This window comes from Numida meleagris, chromosome 23 (genome assembly GCF_002078875.1).
Source record: "Numida meleagris isolate 19003 breed g44 Domestic line chromosome 23, NumMel1.0, whole genome shotgun sequence".
Taxonomy (NCBI): Eukaryota; Metazoa; Chordata; class Aves; order Galliformes; family Numididae; genus Numida; species Numida meleagris.
This window is the reverse complement of record NC_034431.1, coordinates 3,801,015-3,819,809: the sequence shown is the minus strand read 5'-3', so window position 1 is coordinate 3,819,809 and position 18,795 is coordinate 3,801,015. Positions and strand designations below refer to the sequence as shown.

Sequence of the window (18,795 nt, the reverse complement as noted above, 5' to 3'; positions counted from 1 at the left end):
AGTGGTGGTTTGTAGGTTGGATTGGGTGCAGTGGTGGTTTGTAGGTTGGATTGGTGGTTTGATAAGAACAAGAATTGGGAGCAGCTGCTGAAATGGAAAATAGTTGTTACCCACAGTGCTTGGCAGGAGCTCAGCGTCAGGCCTCAGCACAACTTCTTGCCATTAAGCCCTATTCAAAGAGCTGGAGCAGCACACGGGTGTCTCTTTGACCTCTCCACCCAGGGGTTAAAGCATCCTGAAGCCACAGAGCTCCATGAGACACCCTGCTGCTCACACACTCAGTAACCCTCAAGACCGCCGAAATGCCCATTGACTGATTGGTATCCGGATGATACATCTCTGAGATCATGGGTTTGTGGGGTCAAGAAGCAGTCATATGGATGTTCTCCAGCATGCAAAACGTCCTCCACCATTACCAAAGGCAGATGCTGTGGGTTATGTGTTCTGTGTAGTGATGCTCCCTGGGGAGAGGCCTTGTGCCAGGGCTGCCTGTGCTTCTCCAGGGTGCGGGCTGCTGTCAGGAGGCCTCACAAATGGTCTTCCTGCATGCTGCTGCACATGTTAATTGGACTTGACAGATGATAATGAAGAAGAGGCTGTAGCTGAGAAAGGGTAGGAGGAATGTCATAACTCTCAGGAGGAAGAGAAACAGACGAGTCCAAATGTCCAGAAGTTACACAAGGTAACTCGAGACATTAATCTTTGCTATTTCTGGTGCCAGGGCTGAGAGCTACCGGGGAAGATTGGTGACTGTAAGGTGGGCAGCCTACAAAGGTGGTGTTCTTTATGGCCTGGTTTTGCTGTTAACCCATTTACGATAATGAATGTATTAGTGGGGGATCCACCACTGTTGCAGCGGTGTGTGGAGGGGCTGTTTGATGAAGGGCCATTGCTAATTATTCCCTGCAAGTGGGGATGGGGAGGCTTTGTTTGCAGTGTGTCTTCACACACAGACCTTGCAAGCAGGACACAGCGTGTCTCCTGGATTTGTGCTCATTAACTTCTCTTCAAAAAGGGTTTAATGGCAATAAGCTCCTCTTACTGCTGGCAAACTGTGAATGGGGTCTTGCCCCAGGTGCCACGAGGGGTACAGGAGGTTCCAAAGGGACCCGAGCACGTAGTTGGAAGGTGCACGCTTGGTTGGCCTGTGGCTGTGCAATGAAAAGAGCAGCCTTGTTTATCGTCATCAAATCAGATGAAAGTGGCACCTGGCAATTGCATTTGTAGTGTGCTCAAAGGAGGATGCTGTGTGCCAGAGGCAACGTTTCCCCGTGCTCAGAGCCTGCACAAGGACCAGCTCCGTGAGGTGCACCCAGGATTAGTGTGAATAACCTCGTGGCAAAGTCATCCTGTGATCCTTCCTGCAGAGCTCCGGGGAGCACAGCCATCCTCCTGGCACAGCTCCTTCAGATGTGTGTTTCCTGATGTGTGTTTCCTGATGCTCTCCTGTTTCTCTTGTAATTGCCAGCTAACTGCCTGCAAAAGAGCTGAGATGCTTCTCCCTGCCTGGCAGGAGCACAACACCCACTGATGAGTCAGGGGAGGAAGGGCTCCCACTTTTCAGAGCAGGATAGTGGGAAAGGGATGGGAGAAAACAGGGAGGGAGAGCTGCCAGAGAGTTGTGGGATAAATGACATTTGTTTAAAGACACATTAGAAGATTAATGATGGGAGTTAAAGTATAAAAGCAACAGGGCCTAAGTGTAGTATTAATGGAACCCATTTTCTTTGCCATCTCCTGCAGGAACTCTTGGGAAATACAGAGGGGGGAAAAATCACTTTACAGTAATAACTGTTATTTATATAAGAGAACAACATTGGATGTATCAAAATGTGAGGTTTCAAGGTAATAACTGGACCCTCACAATCATTGTTACCCATTTAAAAGGCAATTTCTGGGCTAGTGAATAGATGGAGGAAATAGCTCCAATCCTGCAGCTGGTTGTAAATGAGGTTTGTTTTATTATTATTGTTATTAGTCAGTTCCCAATCTGGTCAGATTGTGTTAAGAAAAACGGGAAAAGGCTGGGAGAGCTGAAGGGGCTGATGATCATTCTTGCAGGATTGGATGGGCCCATTGGTGGCCAAGTCAGGTGTGTCCCATCACAGCATCCTTCCCCATTCACAGAGGGAAGGAGAGGGTCAGTCCTGGTTCCTGTTGAGTTACATGGGGTGAAGTTTTGCCCTGGGTTTTGTTAGGGCTGAGGCTTTCCCTACAGCTCTGCCCCTGCTCCGGGTCATGCCCAGCCCTGCTGATGTTGAGATGTTGTGTAGGGTTCAGCTCCTCATTAAGGTGGTTAGAAGTAGGAGGATTTAATGATCTGAACCATGACTTGATTTAATTAATCAACATGAATGTTGCTTATTTATAACATAGACCACAGCCTATGGATAACTCTGTTGTTTAATTAAGCTTATCACTGGGAACCTGATCCAGCTCCTTGCTGCGTTAATGTAACTAATTCAGTACCCTCTCTAAGAAGCATCATAACGAACTGCAGGGGATGTAATTCACTCTGCTTTACAAGATGAGTGTGGCTGGTGCTGGTGCGTCTCATCCATGACCCACTGTTGGGTGGTGATATCCTTCTGCAGGGCTTCTTCCATCACATCTGGTGGGAACCTGGGCAGCCTTGCTGTTGGGTTTCTGTCATCTTGCTCACTAAGAATTGTTGGGTCTGGTTTGATTTAGCCTATGCAGCTTTCCTTTATCTTTGCCTTTTGAATTCCTCCCTTTCTCTTCACCCTTTCCTGCTTCTGCGCGTCGTATTTAAAACTTCTCCGTGCTGCACAGATGCAGGGGAATCTGTAATGAGCTCCTAAGCCGAAAGCAAAAGCTGTTTGCCTAAAAGTTATTCTTTTCCAACAGCTGAAGAGCACAGTATGGAAACCTCAGAGATTCTTTAAGATACGTTGAGGAACGTTGAAGGATAGTTGTGGTTCTCCAGGCAGCCCTTGTCACCCCACGTAAGGTCTCCAGTAGGGATTAGCGTGCACCGCCCCAGGCATGGAAACCTTGGGTCTCTGTAGGCCTCAACAAGCAATCCAGCACCAAAGTGGAGTTGCTTTTTTTCCAAATGAGAGCATCCACATGAGAGTTAAATGCACTGTAACTGATGCACGTTAGCTGCAGACCTCTGTTTGTTTTGAGCCTCCTGCATATCCATGTGCTGCTTGGCCTCTTCAAAGCGGGCATGGCAGTGGTTTGTTGGCTTCATGGGGGTATCCTGAGCCAGTGGTTCACTGGGCACAGGTGCTAATGTGGGGTCGGGCAGGAGAGGCTGTGCATGAGCAAAGAGAGGAAAAGCAGTTTTGCATTAACACATCATCATTTTCCTAGCAAGCAAATATTAGATGAAGCAGCAGTTTGCTGTTAAGAGGAATGCAAAGGAAGGGAAAGCGGTCAGAGTACAGGGAAAGAGAATCCCTGACTGGTTCTCCTATCCAGAAGCCGGGGGAAAATGCATTGAGCAGAGCACACCAGAGGGGAAAAGCAGGAAGACATTAAAGTAACCTATTAAATTGGTGAGGGCTGAGTGGCAAAAAAATAAATAAATTGAGTCTGTGTAGATTGATGGAAATTGGATCTGAAGGGCTTCCACATCTGGTGTGGCAGCTCTTTAGCATCTCATTTCGCTGTGACTCAGCAGGAAAAGTTGTTTTTTCGACAGTAAAACAAAGAGATGAAAACTCTCCTGAAGGGCTCCAGTGTCGTGTCGTAATTGGATTGAGCTCTTCCATGGAGCTTAATGCATCTGGGCCGTCTGCAGCAGGGCCGAGGTCTCCAGTGCTGCCTTTTCCCACTGTTGCCCATCTCTGTGATACCTCCTGCTTGTAGGCTGCACTCTTCCCTTGCTCATCTGTGCCCCAACATCTGGGCAGTTTGTGTCTTCCATCCAGGCTGATGCCGGCCTCTGACCCTGCTCCTTATCTTCACACATTCCTCTTAATGTGCCACTTCTCCTGGAGCTTCTCTCTCCCAGAAGCTCCACTAACAGCACTCATTTGGCTGTAGTGATGCATTTGGACGCCTGTGCATTGAAGCAGAAGTGCCAAGTTGCGGTGGCACTAAATAAAAAGGTGCTAGAGAAGAGTTTCTGAAGTCTGCTGGCACATTAACTGTGATTATTTGCCGTGTGGTCTTGCAAAACCTTGGGGAGACAGTTTATCTCTTGGTGCCTCTGTTCTCCATCCATCACAAGAGAATGAAAGTCATCGCCCCCATCATTTGTCTGTCTGCTGTCTTTAAAGGCACTGTCATGTCTGATATCTGCACCCAGCGTGGTGGGTCCTTGTCCTTGGATATATCTCTTAAAGATTTGTAACAGCAGCAGTGGGTAATGGTTTGTAACAGGAGTAGAAGTGGTGCAAAATAGCTGCGAGCTCTCCATATGGGTGAAAGCAAAACCCCAGATCTCTCAGCCAGTGCAGTTTTTTCCGGTTCTCACTTTGATGTTGGGGATCCATCCAAGGCTGTTTGCTGTCCCCATGTACGCCGTTAATCAGTGTTAATCAGCTGGCTGGGGGAGTCCAGGGCTAGGGCTGGCACTTCTGTGCTCTACCATTGGGTCTGAGCTGTGCATCCTCTGCAGTGTGCTCGTGTTTGCCAACTGGGGAGAAATCAGCGAGCGGTGCCAAAACCCAGCGTCCTACAAATGAGGGAGATGCAGAAAAAAGAGCAAATTGACAGTAAATGCGAAGATCCCGGGAAGGGTTAAGAGGAAAATGCTCATGAAGGGCCTTTTCCATACCCTACTGCCATGAATGGAAATCCATTGGCTTTAGAGAGGCCCCAGATCCCTCTCATCCCGAAACACACTGGAGAAATCACTCTATCTGCAACAGCAGCAAAGTGTCAGTGTTGGAAATGTTGCTCTCCTTCCGTCACTGTCAATCAGTAAATCCCAGAGTGCTGCAGAGCCGTGTGCGTGCTGGAATAGCCTTGGCTGCCACTGAAATACAGCCAGCCCCGGGGACGGAGCCCTGGGCCGCTGTGATGATCTGTCCGTAGGTACAGGACATGGTTTATGGTGTGGATGTGACCAGGAAAGCGTCCTGTGTCATTGGAGGGCCTGCAGCCTCTGTCCCGCAGAGCCCCATGGCCACATTGTGCGTTGCCATCTCTCTGTGATGATAGCCATAAATCCGGGTGGATTTTTACCATTTGTTTGTTGGATTTATTATTTTCTTCATATATTTAAGCTTAGGGTTTTACACGTTGTTTCTTCCTCTGTCATTCTTTTTGTTCGCCTGGCAGTGGCACTTGGGGGTTGCGTGGTTGTTTTTCTTGTATTGATGCTCTCCACTGACTTAATTAAGATCTTTCTCCTTTCCTGGGCTTGCCGAGCTTGCTGGCCCCACCAGGGCTTCCCACTGCTCTCCTCCTGAAAACCACAGCTGCTGCTGGTCACCGGGGACCATGAAAATGGGCCGAAATCCTCCTTCTTGAAGCACAGCTCGGCTTGGCGTTACTGAAGCAGAAGACAGGCAGAAAACCGTGTTCCAAACGTCAGTGGTTTTGGGCTGGTTTCCTAAGGCAACAAGATGTAGGCACTACGAGTGACTGCGTGTGGGTATGGGAAATCCAGGAGCTGGAATTCTGTGGCAGACTGCAGTCTGGTTGGACAGATGTGGGAGAAACGGGCACCCATGTGGGTTGGAGCCCTTCTTGGTGGCTCTTCCACCTGCCCCACCCGCAGCCCCCAGCATCCCATTCTCCCACGGCCCCGGCCATTCATCCCCTGCCCCAGCCTCACCTACGCCTCAGGAAGGTGAAATCAGTCATCTCTCCTTCTCCCTGCTCTGTTCTCCTCGTTCCTGGGATGTCTCTTGACAGGCTTTTCGGGGGATTAAGTAGGGACTTAGCAGGGCACAAAGACATGATTGGAATCCACTGCTCAGGGCTTTATCCTCAGCTGCACGTGCCTCCAACCTGAGTCTGCAGAAACCAGCAGGAGGTCTGGGTGCCTTGCCAGGAGCTCGGTTTGCTGTAGTGCTCTTGTGCTAGAAGAGAGCTTCACATCGGGATATGGCATTTCCGTTTGATCCCCATCCTCATCCCTCTGCTCCCATCTCCTTGCTATAGTGCAGAAGGAGAGGAGCCCCATCCTGTGAGGGACAGCACCTGCTGGGACACAGAGCAGGCTGCCCCACACCGGGGAGGGGAGAAGAGAGCAGCATCTGCCTTGCAGGAAGCTGCCATCCTACAGAATGCCATTCTGATATTGTGTACACAAAGCAATTATTAAAGAAGAGAATAGAGGCTGCATTTCAAGCAGGAGGAACTAAAGCCCTGAGCTGTTTTTATCACGTCTCCCTTCCCCGTCTCTCCTGAATTTGCTCTCTCTGGATAGCAGAAATGAGAGGGAAGCTCCATTTAAATGCAGATTTCCAGTGTTGGCCAAGAGCAATAAATAGCCCTCTGCTCCCCTGATCAGACAGACGTTATCAGGTCCCTTTGTCTGTGAAGGAGAGAGTTTATGTTTTTAGTTTTCCTTATTCCTCAATGAGATCCTCCTTCCTCTCAGAGACAGTGTATTGACGACTCCTGGTTTTGTTTTTAGACAGCACTTCAGAGCTGATAATGGCAACAATCCCACCCGTTCCCCTGCAGGAGCTGAGCTTGGCACCCCGTGATGGGGAATCTGCACATTTCTTATCCCTCCCTGTAGTGGCAGCCCAAAGGGTTGTTGCTGCATGCAGCAAAACGTGGCCGTCCTGCACCCATCGACAGTCATTTTCTGAAGGTTTCTGGGTTTGGGGCTGGGCTGGGTGTGTGCCTGGCCAATAGGAATGGAACACGGAGGGTTTGAGGTCTGTGCTTACAGTATCAAGTGGGAGAGGCTGGGGGTGTGATTTTAACCTGTCAGAGGAGAGACCTGAGAAATCCTGGAGGTGACTTTGTGGCTTTGTGGCTTTTTGCCTCGGAGGGACAGGCTGTGGGCAGTGTCTGCCAAGCCAGGGCTTTGCTAAACCTACACCAGAGCGCGGATGCAGCTGTGTTTCTGAGCATTGCTTTACATCTTAATGGCGTGAAAAGCATCTGAGGAAATGTTACGGCGCTTAATGAAGTTAACAGGGAAAGGTCAGCTGAGCACGGGTTGCTGTGCCAGTGCACAAAGCGCCCCGTAACATCTGCTCCGTGGTGCTGCTACATGAATGCTGCTTCATTGGGTGGTGGTGGGCGATGGACGGAGCGGTGCTGCACCAGGGAGCTGCGTGGCTACAGGGATAGGAGGCTTTGGGCTCCTGGAGCCCTGCTTGAAAACGTTGGATCTGGGTGTCTGTGAGCTGGCTGCTGTGTCTAATAGGGCGAGCTGCTGTGCCGGCTGCAGGAGACAGCTGTCTGCATTGCTGAGAGCAGCGCTGACAGCACTGCCTGTCCACCGTCAGCTCTGTGCCGAGGAGTGAGGCCGAGCTGCTCAGCAAAATGCGTGTCCTTCGTCCTCCTGGAGAAAATCCTTATGGTGAGAGGAGAGCATCGGGCTCTCATCGTGCTGCGCTCTGCTGAAGGGCAGTGAGAGTGCCACAGCCCGGTGCCATTCCCACCCAGCAGGGCAGCCAAGCGTGCCCGTGCCATGGGGTTAAGGGATCACATCACTGCTTCAAGCCCTCTGAGCAAAGCTTTGCTGTCCGTGTGCCCCCGTGAGCTGGGAACAGGGCAGGAGGGTGTGAGTGGTGGGAGAGGTGATGGATTTGCTCTCAGAGTGCACCACCGCCTGTGTTTGTCTGCTCCCAGTAACACCTGCCTTGTTCTGGCTCTTGTTCAGTCCTTCACTTGGAGTGTTTAATTTGAAATCTGTGCTTGATGGGGATTTATAATTGAGAAGTTGCTTGTGCTTGAGTCCTGAGCGACTGTAACCTGACTACTTTCAACGCCTATCCAAAGCATTGAACTCTTCTGGTTTATAGCCTCTAGCATTGGTGGGTTTTGTGTTAGGAAAACTTGGGCACATGGTCTAGAGTCGGAGTTGTTACTATAACAAGGAGGTTCATCCATCGGGATCAGAACATCCCATGGGAAAAGGCCTCTCCAGGCATCTCCTCCTGGGAAATCTTAGCGCCTCACTCCCCACTGCTTCCCCATCCCTGTGGAATCCCACCGCCCTCATCCGGCATCCACTGCCATCCCCTCTGCTCCCAGCTCCCTCCGAAATATTTTCCCCATCAGTCACAGAGAAGGCAGTCAAGATTTGGGGGATATTATTATGACGGGGAACAGAGAAGCGATTTTTGAGGCCAACAAAGTTCAAAGACTTCGCTGTAAGTTTTCAGGATTAAAGATGTACTTGATGCCGCTTCCCATATTTAATAGACAGGAATAGATGAAAGGGAATTTATATAAAGATTTTCGTTCATACTTAATGATGCCGCTATTAGATGTGCTGCGTCCCAAGACATGAAGTTTTAAAACCAACCTTTTTCAAACTTTAAACGACCTCTTCCATCCGCGAGGTCTAATACATAAAGATGAGCTCCATCTCATTACCCAGTCCATCCTGGGGACCAGTTTAATGTTTAGTTAAAGCTAACCAGGCTCCCAGAATGACCGAGCGCTGCGGTGGGGTCGGTGGGTCGAGGTGGTGCCATTATCCATGGTGGCATTGCAGGGTTTGCTCCCGACGTGAGCTGCAAACTTCAGATCCAGTCAGAATCGAACAGGTTGGGTGGTTTTTTTTTTTTTTCAGCTTTAAAGAAGTTTTCCCTATTTCCAAAAGGAAAGCTGAAAAAAAACCAACAACCCGCCAAGAACCACGCACCCTGAACAGAGACATCTTATCACTGTGCAAACATTTGTGCTTCGGTGACCTGGGGAAATTGTTTGAAACCCTTCGGTTTCGACTCTTTCAATATTAAAGGATAGTTAACTATGCATTAGTTGAAGCAAGCTTTGGAAACTGATGATTGAAGCATGCGCTTGGAGGCGTTGTCCGGCGCAGTGATTTCTGAGCCTCTATATTGCAGAATAATGAGTGCGAGAGCGCTGACGCCGCTCCCCTCCGTTCTGCTGGGTCAGCTCCTGGCAGCCGGAGGCGTTGCGATGCTCGGCAGCACGAGTGCTTTGCTTTACCCTTTCCTGGAAAGCGAGCTGCTTGCTGGGGCACCTTCCTTTCCCAACTTCTTTGTAATTAGGAGCGGTCACCGACCGTATCAACATCTGAAATCTGGCCATCCGTGCTCCCGGCCTCAGAGGAAAAGCACAACCTTTCTCTCTGCATAATGAGACCAAGATTAACGGCCCCAGCTCTGCAGATAGCAGTGGTGCTATCTGGTGCTCACCCAGACATCTGCACGTCCTCCACAAGAAGCATCGCTGCGTCCTTTCTCAGTGCTTAGTTCGGCCCCATTCCCATAAAACAGGGAGAAAGGCATCGGGCTGCAGCTGGGTTGGTGTGGGCCTCACCAGCATTGTTGGTACCCGGTGACCACCCATGAGGTTTGTTTTCTGGTGCAGAAAGGTGAATTTCTTAGCTGTCTCTTAAGTCATCTGGATGACAGCACTGCTCAGACGTCATCCTGGAGTCCAGGTATGTCTGTCCCCAGGCGGCAGACAGTTTTCTTTTTGCCTATGGCTGTGCTGCAGTCCCTCCTGCATTTTCTCATGAGCTCTGCAAGCTCCCAAGTTTGAAAAATGCAGAACTGGGTAAAGAAAGGTAAGAAGAAAAGGGGAAGAAAACAGCACGCTGGTGCATTTCAAAGCATTAACGAGCACACAGACCAGCAGAGCCCCACCAACCCACGCTTTGTTCACCTGCACTGCACAGACACTTCTGAATGGCATTTGCTCCCTTTGGAGTGATGTTAGGAAGAGGATGTGGCCGTGGGTGCCTTTCTAACATCGCCAGCACAACCCAGAGGGAAGAGCAGGGCCCTGGAGGAGACCTCCCCGTACCTGGAGCTGCGGGGGCAGTGCCAACGCAGTGAGGTGCTGTGATTTACGCTCAGCTCCGAGCTCTTTTTGCCTTCCATCACAGAAATAAAAATAATCCCACTCTCCATCTCCCTCTGCCTAACGCAGATTTCAGTGGGTGGGCCCAGGAGCTGAGTTCAGGAGTCGAGTGCTTTCTGTTTGAAAAATATTTGTCCCTTCCCACCCACGGCTGCCCACGTGCTTCCCGAAATATTCCCGCTATCAGCGCCGATTTCGGCACCGTACCAACACTTCCTCGTGAATAAAGCAAGGCTGTTTGGGGTGGTTGTTTCGTTATTTGTGTGCTGGGATGGCGGGCAGCGCCCAGGTGGGTGCTGCAGGGGCGCAGCTGGGTGCTGTGCTCCGGGAGGGCTGCAGTGCGGGCAGCACAGCGCGAGCAGCTCAGCGCCGCTGCAGACTTCACACCCACGTGTCTGGCGAGAGCTGGAGGTGGGCGAAGCTGCGGGAGGGAGGATGTGGCAGGAGCACGGTGCTGCTGCAGTGCGGGGGGTGTGTGTGGGGGGGGGGGGGGGGTGGGGTGGGGGGGGGCCCCCGCCGAGCCTAACCGCTGTGCTCTGCCCCCTGCAGCCGCCATCCTGGATGACCCCATGGAGTGCAGCCGGGGGGAGCGGCTCTCCATCACCCTGGCCAAGAACCGCATCAACCGCGCACCCGAGCGCCTGGGGAAGGCCAAGGTGGAGGTGGACATCTTTGAGCTGCTGAGGGACAGCGAGTATGAGACGGCGGAAACCAGTGAGTACCCTGTAGGGCCGCTCCTGCCCTGTGGGGCTCTCTGCCACCCACTGCACGCTGCTCTGGCTGCAGAGCATCATTCTGCTGTAGGCTTGGAGCCAGGTCCCCCACCAGCGTTGCCATCACTCGGCTCAGCAGCCTGGGACAAGTTATTTTCTTTAATCTGCGTGTCAATAAGCAGAAGCAATGATACGGGAGGTGATGCTCCTTGATGGCGTGCAAATAAGAGACTCTGGGCAAGTTCCGTGCAATTAAGTTATTTTTAAAGCCCTGCGGAACGCCATGTGTCAGCTAACATGATGGCTTTCTCGGTGCTGTAGATTGGCAGTGGATTTGTTTACACAAAGTGGGATTTTCAAGCGGTGTTTGAAGTCCTGCAGACTGAAAAGAGCTACTTCTGAAAGAGCAGCCGCCTTCCATGTCGCTGCAACATCCCTCTGTGCAAACAGGTCGCTGCAGTCAGCGATGCCCAGTGTGTTAACTGCACAGTGATGAGTAAAGCATCCTTGATGGGCCCCGTCCCACAGAGCTCTTGGGAGCAACAGAAGCCGCAAGGATCTGTAATAGCTTCTTCCTTAAGAGGGAAAAATGCATTGGAATATGGTATCTTCCTTTTAGGATCAGTTGTGAGTCAACTTGGTGGTCTGAGGAGGACTATATATTTTTTAATTACCTGTGGTCTTGGGAAAGCTGGAGGAATCATTTGAATAATGGGGATTTTAGATGTGTTTCCCTGCGGCTCTTGGTTCCGGGGCTGTGTAACCCGCAGAGCATCCCGGGAAGTCTGCGCTTCCATTTCCTCAATTAGCGTTTGCATTATTTATAGACGCGTTCAGTTAATAAAGTGCATTTCAGCAAGTACCTGTGCGCCTATTTATAGAGCCTGTGAGGCAGCCTGGATGGAACCGCCACGTGCAGCAGTGCTTAAAACAAGCAGACCTCCATCCTTTTAGATCCCTCATCTCTTCGTGTCTGTTTCCCATCTGCTCAAATCAGCGCAAGCCCCATCTCACCGCTGGGTCACCTGTGGGATCAGGAGGGATGGGGACAGCCTGTGTTTCCCAGACTGCCTCCAGTTTGCCCCCAGAACCATCCCAGCAACCCCGTTAGGAAAGCAGAGCGCTGCCGGCTTGCCATACCCCGCTGTGCCTTTGAAGGAGTCCATTCTTTACCCTTTCTTGCTTGTCGCGGTGTTGCTGTTATCTTGGCTCGGGGATTGCAGGAGGCAGCAGCCGCCGGATTGCTTTGTGCCATCGCTCAGGGATTGCTCTGTCGGAGCGTTTTTCAAGCAGAAGAATACCCATTTGCTGAGGGGGAAGTATTCTGTGAGAAATGGTTGTTTGCAGCGAGTGTGGTGTTTGGGGAGAAGGTGGATAATGGGATAAATGAGGAAGAGGCAATTTTCCGTTTTGAATTTCCACCTCGGGGTGATTTTCTTTGTTTTCTTTGCTTTGATTAAAGAATATAAGGAGTAGAAAGCGGAGCAAAATGATTTGATTTTGGCGAAGTGAGGATTCATAGAATTTTGCGATGTGTTCTTTGCCTTCCCTTCGGAGGGAAAAAACGTCTGGGAGCATTTCTTACAAAAAGAGAAATCTGGATTCTGTGTGACTCCGCTGTTAATGCCACTGGAGTCACTCTGACTGACACTGCTGGCGGAGGAGGGTCACCTCCCTGAACAGAGATTTCAGGACTGCCACAGCTCTCCAGTATCCGACTTCGCCACTTTAACATCCCACTGATATTTGGTAGCGCACGTCGCGTTAATAAAAGCAGTTTCGATGTTTTAACCTACGACTGCGGAGCAGTTAGGCATCTGTTTAATCATACTGTTCTCCGAGCCCGCGCCCTTTGAGCTCACCCCTATCGCAGCCTGCGTGCCCCGCTGTCCACCCCAGGAGCGATGCTATGACGTCCCATCAGTGATGCTGTGTGCAATTAGGGCTGTGACAAAGGCTTTGAGAGGCAGCTTTTAGCGTAGCCCGGAGCCATTTCCCTTCCCCGTTCCCCGGACTGACTCAGTGCCTCTCGCTGTGAGGGACTGCAGCATCACGCTCCCTGCAGCAGGTACAGCATGAGTCAGTCTTAACCGCATTCATGCACGGTTTGCTATTTCAGCTTTGGATGTGAATGAAGGCGAACACTGACGGTTCCCATAAGTGACATCTGTAAAGTCCTCTGTTTTGAAATGAGTTTGTAGTGAAAGCTGTTTTCCCATTAGAAGCAAAGCTTGCTTTCAGTCTGTGTTTGACGTTGCAGCTCCTTTTACGGAGAACCAAACCAGCTCATTTAAACGTATCTTTATCTAAAACACCCTATTGCTTTTGATGCCCGGGGAGGGCAGCCAACATTCATCTTTTAAGCATTGTTCTGTTGCTCATTCACACGTCTTTATGGTCGAACTTGATGATCTTAAGTGATCTTTTCCAATGATTCTATGATCTCGGGGGCAGGTCAGCAGTCAGTGAGCAACCAGGTGGTTCTTAGTTTCTATGTATTCACACCAGTGTTTCTAAGTCCACCCAGTGACACTGGCCCAGATGGGCTAACAGCTGTCCCAGCAGTTGTGTGATCCTGTTGGATTTCACCTTTAAGCTGGTTCCAGCTATGGGACTGGTTGCAGGCTGCTGGTAGGATGCATGAAGGGTTCTCCATAGCGCTGCCTGTTTATGCAGTCGGTGTTTTTGATATGAGAAGCCCGTCCTGGCCGTTCATGATCCTCTGATATGTTTTGCAATCATGGAAATGTTGAGGTAATCGCACTCCTTCCCTGCTCGTTTATTTTCAATTAGAGGCAGGAGTCTCTACGTGCCGTTGCGAGCCCCTGGATCAGTGCAGGGAGGGAGGGAGATGCTGTGCTCCACACACAGCCGGGATTTGTGCAGGGGGACTTTGGGTAAATGCTTCCAGAGTGCCCTGAGCCCCCAGAGGTGGCTGTGTGTGCATGTGCTGATCTTTGACCGTGGAAAAGCACAACAACAAATGAGTAACGCTCACAGTGTGCATGGACGTGCAGTGGATGGCTTTCAGCTTTTGCATGCTCAAGAAGTTGCCTTGGTGCCCAGTGTTCATTGGGGTTTTGAGTTGTTTGATCCATGGAAATCAAGCAGGATCTTGGGCAGATGTGTCTGAGAGCCACATGGCAGCAGGGTTCGGCCTCGTCTCCCTGGGGAGGCTAACAGCATCGGGTGATGTTTGAAATGGGAAATGCATTTGAATTACTAGAGCTCCCCCAGCACGGCCGAGGCCTTTGCCTTGGGCATCTCCACTTGGTTTCCATTCATTTCTCTTAATTCCACTGAATGCCTCAGCCTCAGAGGGCCGAGCGGGCTCTTTTTCTTCTGGCAGTTGTTGCAACTCTGTTGCCATGGCTACTTAACCCAATTTTTGTTCTCAATGGGCGAGATGAGAAGACGAGCGCCTGCCAAACTTTGCCCTGCACTCACAACAAAATCCGCCCCAAGACTTTGACCCTTGATGACCTGTGCTCATCCCCTTCTGCCCAAGCACTGAACTGCAGAGCACCCAATGGGGCTGTGCGTGCTTCTGAGACAGCGTGCAGGGCTTGCAGGCCACTGGGGCTCTCATCTGAAAGGATCTTCCTGAAAAGAGATAAGTGCCCATAAAATTTTAAGCATGGAGAAAAAGTGAGTGCTGTGTTCCTTTGAAGATACCGCGGAAAAGTATCGTTCGTGCACAGTAGGAGATTGAGGTGGTGGAGGGGGAGAGAGCACGGAGGAAAGGAAAATCCCAGAGAAGGTGTTTGCATGTCATTGGTGCTTTCTGTAAGGAGTTGAGGTGGTGGTGTCCCATCCCTGGAGACACCCACGGTCAGGGCTTGGGGCTCTGAGCACCCGGTGGAGCTGTGGGTGTCCCTGTTCATTGTAGGGAGTGGGACCGGATGACCTTTAAAGGTCCCTTCAACTCAGACCATTCTGTGGTCCTATGAAAAGTCCCCAGGTGACAAATGAAATCCTCAGCTTGTGGCTCCGTATCCCAGCCATGAGGCCATGGAGATTTCTGTAATGCCACCTCAGTGATCTGATCTGCAGAGAACAGCTGTAGGTGTTCTCTTGCTGGGCACTACGCTACCAGTGTAGCTCACTGGTTCTGAAAATCCTGAGCACGTGATGAGCTCTCATCTCATGTCCAGCCTTGATTTAGAGACCCGAAGTTGATAGAAAACCTGCTCTTTTCTGTAGTGTGGCAGTCCTGGTGATAAATTCCCTTCGCTACAAGACGCATGTCCTGGTTTGAAGTTTCCCAGCTGCTTTTCCCAGCCGCTGAACCTAGCTAACTTTCTACAGCCACCACAAAATCTTGTCCAACGTGTCAACCTGGAGGGAGGGCCGCTCCGAGGCAGACCAGCAGTGCGAGACTAAAGAAGCAGGATCTTCAAAATCTCGGCTTTGGGAGAGATTGGTTTAGCTTTTATAGGAAAATGTGCAGGCAAGAGCTCTGAAGCTGCATTTCTGGGTGACGCGGTGGCAGGGATTGCAGCTGGGGCAGTCGGGGGAATGCCATTCAGCTGAATTTGTGCTGGGAATTAAAAGGACGAAAGGTTGCGGTTTAACCCGGGAAGCTTGAGGAAAGAGATTTAACTTCTTCATTTTGTCAGGGCCTTTTTATTGTTCTGCTAACCTTGGTGGCGTGGAGCCAGAAGATTAACTGCTGCTAGAAAAAAAAAAACCAGAAATGAAAAACAGTAATGTGATTCCTTATGATTACCACTGAGCTCTGCAGAAGATGAGGGAAGAAATTCAGACAAGTTTGTTTGCTGCTGGATGATGCTTTGTAGCTGGGTCACTGCTGCGTTTAGTGGCTTCCATAAACTTTGCTTAGCATCGTCCTTGCAGTGTAATAGGTGGGGCTGGAAAAGGAAAGTTCTGAGAGAGAGACCCTTGTTCTGAGCTGGGGATGAGGATATGGGACTTGGGGAGGGCTGAGATGGGATACAGAGGTGCTGGGGAAGGATGAAGAGGAGGGTGTCACAGGCTGGGAGTCAGAGGGAACAGACAGATTTCGGGGGATGTGAGTGGCAGGGTATAAGTATACTGTATATATATAGCAAAGTGAAGCAGGTGCTGCTGGCATCGCTGTCAGCTGGAACAGGGCGAATTCTAATGCAGTTTCCTCTCTCCGTGCCCACAGTGTGCCAGATCCTTCCCAAAGGGGTGGTGGGCGTCCTGGGGCCTTCCTCTAGCCCGGCCTCCAGCTCCATTATCAGCAATATCTGCGGGGAGAAAGAGGTGAGTGGACACGTCCCGTGTTGGGTGGTTCAGTGCCATACCCCCCTCCTTTCCATCGCACCCCCCAAACCCTCTGCAGCTCCACGTGCCCTCTGTCCCCAGTGCCCCGTGTCCCCGTGTCCCAGCAGCAGGGATGCTGCTTTCCTTAGGACGTTGCTGGCAGAGGTGCCTTGCTGGTGTCATCTGTTTGCTGCTGCAGAGTCCTCCCTGTGATCCACCGTGCCTCCTAATGATCAGAGCTGACAGCTTGGTTTATCACCTCTTCCCTTATTGCTCGCACTCTTGCAGCTTCTTCTTTTTCCATTTCCTCTCTCATTTCTGCCTTCCTTGTCCTTGCTTTCATCTCTGTCACCTTTTCCTTCAGCTTCCCTCACGTGCAGCACCAGTGTGAGCCGTGTGCCTGCTGACAGGGCTGCAAAGACCCTGGAATCCCTTTGGAAAGCTGCACCCCTCTGTTTGCTGCTGCTGCACCGATGCAAGCCATTTGTAGCTGTGTCCAGGCTACGTGCCTGATTTAGTATTTTATAAGCCTTGAACTGTCTTACACTGATCCAGCTCTGCTCACGGGAGAAGAAATTGAGTTCCCTTCTCGTAGTTCATCCCTTTAAAGCCAGATGACATCTGAGCCACTCAGTGAATGCTCTCTGGAGCCTCCAAGTGAGGGGAGTGCCTGAACTGAGTGCTGGAAATAACTTGCATTCACAAATGAGTGCTGTCCTTTGTTCCATGAGAATCAGAAGTGTTGAGGAGATGGAGGAGGTCTGTGAGAGCTGGTGCTCTGGGCTACAGCACGATGGGTCTCTGGAGTGTATTTTGTAGTGCTTTCTGCAGTTAAACGTCCCAGACATGTGCTCCATTCCAGGTAAAGGCAGCTCTGCAGTAATAGATTGCAAGTGTTTTTCCCCTAAAATTCACAGTCAAACTGAGTCTCTGATACAAGTCTTCTTCAGAAATGAAAGGTGAATGCTAGCACACTTCTAAGGTATTTGATTCTTGAGCTCCTAGTGATGTAAACCCACAGAAACTCCCTATAATTTATATCACGGGAGCATCACTTGGTGCTGTTGTGTTAAATGCAATCTAGCAAACAGCCAGAGACAGCCAGACCTCTGTCAGGTGATGGAAAGAGCATCCTGGTTGTGCCGCTGGTGCACCTGCTGGAGGGTGCCTGGCCTGGCGCTCACCTGGAGCTCATGTGAAAACTGGCAGGTGCACCTGCATTGCATCTCCTGCATTGCATCTCCTGCATTGCATCTCCTGCATTGCCCTTCCAATGGCTTTCCTTCCTGATTTCCTTGAGGAGTGAGGAGTGGTGCAGGGGGCAGAGCCCTGGGGAAAGAGGGGTGGCTCGGGGCTGAGCGCGAGGTGGTGCGGAGGTGGTGGCTGCATCCCTGCTAGTGGCTGTTGCTGCAAGCCTCAGGCTCCATCTGGCTCCCAGGAGTGATCAGCAGGCTGGTGCTGGAGCTGCCCTGTCTGCTCTGGTTACAGGAATTTGCTTACAGGCTGCTCCTCTCCCTGTTGCGGAGCCTGGGATGAGGGCTGCAGGGTGAAGTCAAGGCAGAGAGCAGCTTATTATTCTTTAACTTTCCTGTCGCTAACCAACCAGCTTATGCTGTCAATAAAGCAGCCATCACAACATACTAATGGCCTTTCCCAGGTGGAGAGAGATCGGAGGCACGGGATGATAGTTTCTGGAAGCGCTAATAATGGAAGAAAACAGGACTTGACAGTCCTCTAATGAAACAGAAGCAGATGTTTCCCTTTCTGTCTTCAGTTTCTTCCAAATAATTCACTCAGCAAAAGGGAAACACCATTATCCATCGTTCTTTGGCTGAACCCCGGTGCCTCGGTTCCCATGTTGCAGGGTTGCAGTGGGGCTCGGGGCAGGCAGCATTGTGCTCCTGTTCTGCTTTATTAATGATAAGCATTATTACGGCTCACAGCCGTGGCTCGACTGGAGCTTGTGTGCTGTATGACCACCTGTTGCCTCTCTGCTGATCAAAAAAGCCCAAAGCTTCTGGCTGCTGCAGCTGTTCCTCTCTCTCCTGAGCCTTACCAGAGCAGGGTCATCTTGTTCCTCCCTTCATCTTTCCTAATTACCTGGCGGCACATGGGGACTGCAGGCAGAGGTGGATGGGCAGCACTGCATCCAGCACGGAGCAGCATGGGCTGTACAACTGCCTGAAAGCATCCTCCGTGCTCACCCAGGCAGCAAGCCCGAAATGAAGGGTGGGCCTGACTACAATTAGTACCCAGGCTAATTATGTTGAACTCATCCAGAATGGTTTCCTGTGCTGTAATCACAAACCCCATTGCCTTTCTCTGAGTGGCTCAGCAAGACTTTTCCTGATCTACTCCTTCCCGCAGCTTCTTGTTGCTGCGATAATTATTTCCCTCTGCTATTGCACAGATCCCACCCTCCTCTCCTCACTTCAGTGACGCTTCTGCAGTTTTATTGGGATATTTCACTTTCTGCATGCTGTGCATTTCACACCAAAGGTCCTTTATGGTAGATTTACTTGTTTTTATTTCTGTTCTCCTCTTAAGTCTATTTCCTTCTCCCTCCTCCCTGCTTAGGTTCCTCACTTCAGAGTGGCACCGGAGGAGTTCCTGAAGCTGCAGCTCCAGCGCTTCACCACCCTCAACCTCCACCCCAGCAACACCGACATCAGCGTGGCCGTGGCAGGAATCCTCAACTTCTTTAACTGCACCACTGCCTGCCTCATCTGTGCCAAAGCTGAATGTAAGTTGTTCCCCGGATAAGCAGTGGCCCTTCTGCTCCTGGTTGCCTTTTTGTTTCCCTCTGCATGCTCGGTGCTTGGCACGGAAAGAGCAGGGTTGTTGGTGTGTGGCAGCTGGGGTCTGTGCCACCTCGCTGCTTTGG

The 18,795-nt window shown here is 50.9% G+C and overlaps 1 protein-coding gene across 4 annotated transcripts in view; it reads left to right on the top strand.

The window, feature by feature from the left end:
* Window positions 1-18,795, top strand: part of GRIK4 (glutamate ionotropic receptor kainate type subunit 4) — a 116,270-nt gene that overhangs the window by 51,110 nt on the left and 46,365 nt on the right. For all 4 annotated transcript variants that reach the window (XR_002432630.1, XM_021375948.1, XM_021375947.1 and 1 more), the window contains 3 exons: window positions 10,498-10,662; window positions 15,814-15,911; window positions 18,489-18,654. Coding sequence is in view for 3 of the 4 variants with exons in the window: in XM_021375948.1 (XP_021231623.1) it covers window positions 10,498-10,662; window positions 15,814-15,911; window positions 18,489-18,654 (429 nt within the window). In the remaining variant the exon portion in view is untranslated. The remainder of the gene's footprint in view (window positions 1-10,497; window positions 10,663-15,813; window positions 15,912-18,488; window positions 18,655-18,795) is intronic.